We start from the raw sequence: 4,571 nt of genomic DNA on the forward strand, positions 1-4,571 counted from the left end.
CTTATATAGACAGGTTTGTGGCTTTCCTAATCAAGTCCAATCAGTATATTCAAACACAGCTGGACTCAAATGAAGGAGTAGAACCCTCTCAAGGATGATCAGAAGAAATGGACAGCACCTGCGTTAAATATATGAGTGTCACAGCAAAGGGTCTGAATACTTAGGACCATGTGATATTTCAGTTTTTCTTTTTTAATAAATCTGCAAAAATGTCAACAATTCTGTGTTTTTCTGTCAATATGGGGTGCTGTGTGTACATTAATGAGGAAAAAAACTTAACTTGAATGATTTTAGCGCAATATTGCAATATTGTTAAGAGTGAAAATTTTAAGGGGGTCTGAATACTTTCCGTACCCACTGTATATATATATATATATATATATATATATATGACGTGAAAGTGAAGTCAGAGTAATTTGTGCTACTTGCATGCTTCTGAAGTTTTAAAATATAATGTCTCTGAATGAGGAACAGACCAGAATTTTAAGTCAATATTCAATGAAAATCATCCCTTCCTGTGTAAAACTCAAGAATAGCAAGCAAAAACCATGACGTTTGGCACCATTAACATCAAATGTGGCGTGACATGTCTTGGCGTGGAAATAATGCATATTCTGAATGAGATTTGATAGATATGGCAGGAGTCGAATGGACTACTTTTACTGTGCTTTTTGTCATTTTTGGTCACCACTCGCTATTATTGTATGAAAGAGATCAGCTCAGATATTCTGACTAACATCTTTTGCGTTACATGAGAGGGAATAAATGATGACAGAACTTTCATTTTTGGTAAACTATCCCTTTTAAGGCTCTTGTGTTGCTAAAGGTTTCACTTCAGAAATCAATATACCTATTTCAGTCTGTGACTTTAAAAAGGGATTTGATTCTTGCTCTTCTTAAAATTGGTGGTTTACAAGAAGAAGCTGTGAATGAAAGAGTCTTCATTAATGAACCTGCTCATGGAAGATTTAAAGGCGCAGTTTACTCAAAAACCAACACTGTCATCATTCACTCGCACCCTCAAGTCGTTCCAAACCTGTATGACTTCCTCCTGTGAAGCAGAAAACAAGACATTTTGTGAAACACAATGGAAGTCAATAACCAAAATGTTTCGCTTGCCAACATACTCAAAAATATCTTTTTTGGAAATCAGTTAGATCATTGACAGTGCCAATAATTTAAGATTATTGCTTATTATGTGATATATTTAACATATCCAATTTGCTGTTGAGATGAATGGATCTTTCAAAATCATTAAAATATGTCATTGCTAAATTATGTCTTCCCCCATAAACGCTTAAAAATATGAAATAACGGATTCTAATTTTTTTGGCAATTAGATTATATCTAAACTGTGTCCAACAGCTAAATATGATGTCAAATTGCTGGTTACAAGTTACAGGTAAATGCTATATAGACTGCAGAGTTTAGTACGTGAGTAAGGTTATTTTTTTTTATTGTAATTAATAAAAAACACAAGAGCGACTACCCCAAAAAAGAATAAAATGTGTAAAAATGTGCAAAGCATTCAAAATAGGATGCTTTTTTTTCCCGGGAATACTTCTTGCTTTCATTATGTGACAGGAATGTAATGGGACATGAGTGTCAGTAAAACATAAAATTTAACAATTAAAATAATACTTTGACTGTGTCTGTAATTAGACTTTTCTTTAATATCACTTGTGCCAATAACTATGTCAAAAGCCTGTTTTTACAGCTGCAGGCAAATACTTTGGTCACTGAAAAAACAAAAAATTTGGGGCAAAACACGCCTGTGCACGCTGCTTGCCTGTGGACCAGGAAGTGATGCGGAGCATTGTACAGGTATGGGTAAAAGACTCTGGAATCACTGCAGTTCCTGTCACTAGTTAAAATGATTGGCTACCATTAGTGACGCAGAAAAGAATATAGAAGGATGGTATAAATTGTGGGGAAAACCCACTTTCATTTGGAGAGCAGCCGAAGTTTGAGGAAAACCGGACAAACCCAGAATATCCAGACAGACTGAACCTGTATTTGGGCCACAGCATGACACAACAAGTGGATAAAAGGTGTTTGCACTATCAGGGTGAGTTATAATACTTTTCATAACACAAAATAAATAAGGAGCTTACAATCAAATGACTGTCTAATACTTTAAAGACAAAGTATAGTTACTAAAATATAATCTTAAAACTCTATCAGTACTTGGATTGATGGTAGTGTTAGCCGTCTTCTCTGGACTTGGAGACACTAAAGAGAAGTCAGAGGATGCGATCCTATACAACACAACACACAGTAATGGTAAGTACTTCAAAATTATTATATATTATTATTTCGAAAGGCTACAACTTCTTATTGTTTTTTTAAAAATGTCTCTTACCAGGCTGCATTTATTTGATCAAAAATTACAGTAAAACAATTAAAACAACAGTTTTCTATTTTAATATAATTTATTATCTCTCTCTCTGTATATATACTCTAATTATAGTTTGTTGACATGTAGATGCTAAGTTATAGTTAGTATGATGGCTAAAGGGGACTAGCTACTGAAATAAAGTGTGACCCTTTGTTTTATATGAAATGAGCAACCGTGTAATTTAAAATATGCACTGTGCTAAGAATGCAGGTTCTTTGGCATGTGGACACAAGTCTGAATGCCTATCCATTAAAATCACTATCCTTCATGCTTAACTGTCTGGGTGTGTGTGGGTGTCAATCAGCAGGAAGTGGAGAGGAACCGCGAGTTTTGGCTATTCAAATGCCCTGCGGTCCAGAACATGAGGGATTCTGTGTCAACGGTGCGTGTTCCTACTCCTCCGACCTGCACACCCCCATCTGCCGGTGAGACCAGCCACCAAAAACAACTCAATACATTAAAGATCCCATCAATCAGTTGACACTGATCAGGTCTTGATTATCTAGTTCATGTGTGTTTGATTAGCAGACTAGCAAGTTGCAACGTTTGGGTTGTGGCTGTGATGTGAATAAAGCCTTGTGGATGTTTACAAAATGAGATGATCTCTTAGATATGTCACACCCAAATTTCCTGTTTCACGAGGTATCAACATATGGAAAAAGAACTGTAGTCAACAGGCCGTTTCATAGGGTCTTTAAACGATGGATTCCAAGACCTTCCTAACAAATGTGGTTTCTGCTCTTTAGGTGTGACAAAATGTACAGCGGTATGCGCTGTGAACATGTTATTTTGGACACCCAACAATTGTCTAGTCCTGAAGAAGTCATTGGAATTAGCTGTGGTGTAGTTTTATTACTGGGAATCATCGTCGGACTGATGTACTGCTGTTTAAAGAAAAGGTAAAATCCTGAATAGAGCGTTTAGGCTTTTATTATTCAAGTAGCAACTGCTTTGTTTATTGATTATTTTTTAAATGTATTTCTTTATTTTACATTGATAATTAATTCCTTAAACTTTAAATGTAATATTATCAGGCAACTTTTGTAAATCAATGACAATGGAAGCATTCATTGAATGTTTAAATATTTTCTGGTTTATACTTCACAGGTGTCGGAAGTCATCACCACCCTACAAGAACTATGGCTCTGAAAACTCTGTTTAATTTATTGGGCCAGATATAATTCATGCTCTTAAATAAAGTGTTTTTAGGCCTAAGACAAGGAGGACAAAATATCAAGACCGATTCTACTAGCGAGACAGGCCAGACTGTGGAGTAGAGACACTACACCCTCTAGAGGACGGATGGAAAATGGCAAAGAAACACTTGGTGAAACTTTGCAAATCTCCATGTTCCACAAAGGACACATTAATCAATGTAATGTATTACAATAGCTGTCACAATGGGAAAATGCAGGTTGTTCAACACAATTATTTTACATTAATTACAAGTTATACTATAACTTGGGCACTGTAATGTGACAATTATTTACTAACATTTAAAAACTGCATGTAGATTGCATGCATTTTTGTTTATCCATAAGCAAATGTCCTAGGCTGCCTCCGTTATGAATGTATTATGTAAGTGCACATAGGTATTTATTGCACAGCTATAAACACAATAATACTAAATATAAAAACTAAACTGTGCGAATGTACTTGTATCAGATGTTTATTTATTGACAAATGTGTAAAATTTGCACCTAAAATAAAAAAAGGTGAAAATGTCTTTTGTTTGAAATTACTGTCACATTGCTGCATTATGATCTTTATGATCTCAGCTCAAGCATTATTAAACTCAACTGTAAATGTATTGCAGGGTTTCATGTTGTAAGTTGCTTGAAAAATGAAAAGCAGATCCTATTATTTAAAAAAAAAATTCAATATGTACAATAAACGTTTTTCTGTATTCTGAAAAGAACGATTTTCAAACGATAGGTAGCAAGCACCCCTAATAATGGCAATTAAAAACAGGTGTTTTTCATTTATGAATTTTAATAGAGAAAGGACAAAGGTGTTGGTACACTAAACAGTGTTCAAACAGAAACCAGAATGTAATTTCTGTTTTCATAAAACAGTGTGTACACATAAAGTTTAATTTGGTACAAACAGATGTTTTATTGTAAATTGGTCAATCTGGACCACTAATAGAAAACAGTTATAATCAAGCATATGG

The 4,571-nt window shown here is 34.6% G+C and overlaps 1 protein-coding gene across 3 annotated transcripts; it reads left to right on the forward strand.

The window, feature by feature from the left end:
• The first annotated feature begins 1,793 nt into the window (after window positions 1-1,793).
• LOC107565989 (epigen-like) lies at window positions 1,794-4,109 on the forward strand. Of its 3 annotated transcripts, none has more exons than XM_016251339.1 (5): window positions 1,794-2,068; window positions 2,154-2,283; window positions 2,703-2,823; window positions 3,145-3,297; window positions 3,506-4,109. In XM_016251339.1, the coding sequence occupies exons 2-5, from the start codon at window positions 2,196-2,198 to the stop codon at window positions 3,558-3,560; spliced, it is 417 nt and encodes a 138-aa protein (XP_016106825.1). In that variant the 5' UTR covers window positions 1,794-2,068; window positions 2,154-2,195; the 3' UTR covers window positions 3,561-4,109. The 3 variants fall into 3 exon arrangements, with proteins under 3 accessions (XP_016106825.1, XP_016106824.1, XP_016106823.1); XM_016251338.1 differs by having other exon boundaries at window positions 1,800-2,068; window positions 2,185-2,283; window positions 2,706-2,823; XM_016251337.1 differs by having other exon boundaries at window positions 1,802-2,068; window positions 2,185-2,283.
• The last annotated feature ends 462 nt before the right edge of the window (window positions 4,110-4,571 follow it).

This window comes from Sinocyclocheilus grahami, unplaced genomic scaffold, assembly GCF_001515645.1.
Source record: "Sinocyclocheilus grahami isolate Dianchi unplaced genomic scaffold, SAMN03320097.WGS_v1.1 scaffold1038.1, whole genome shotgun sequence".
NCBI lineage: Eukaryota > Metazoa > Chordata > Actinopteri > Cypriniformes > Cyprinidae > Sinocyclocheilus > Sinocyclocheilus grahami.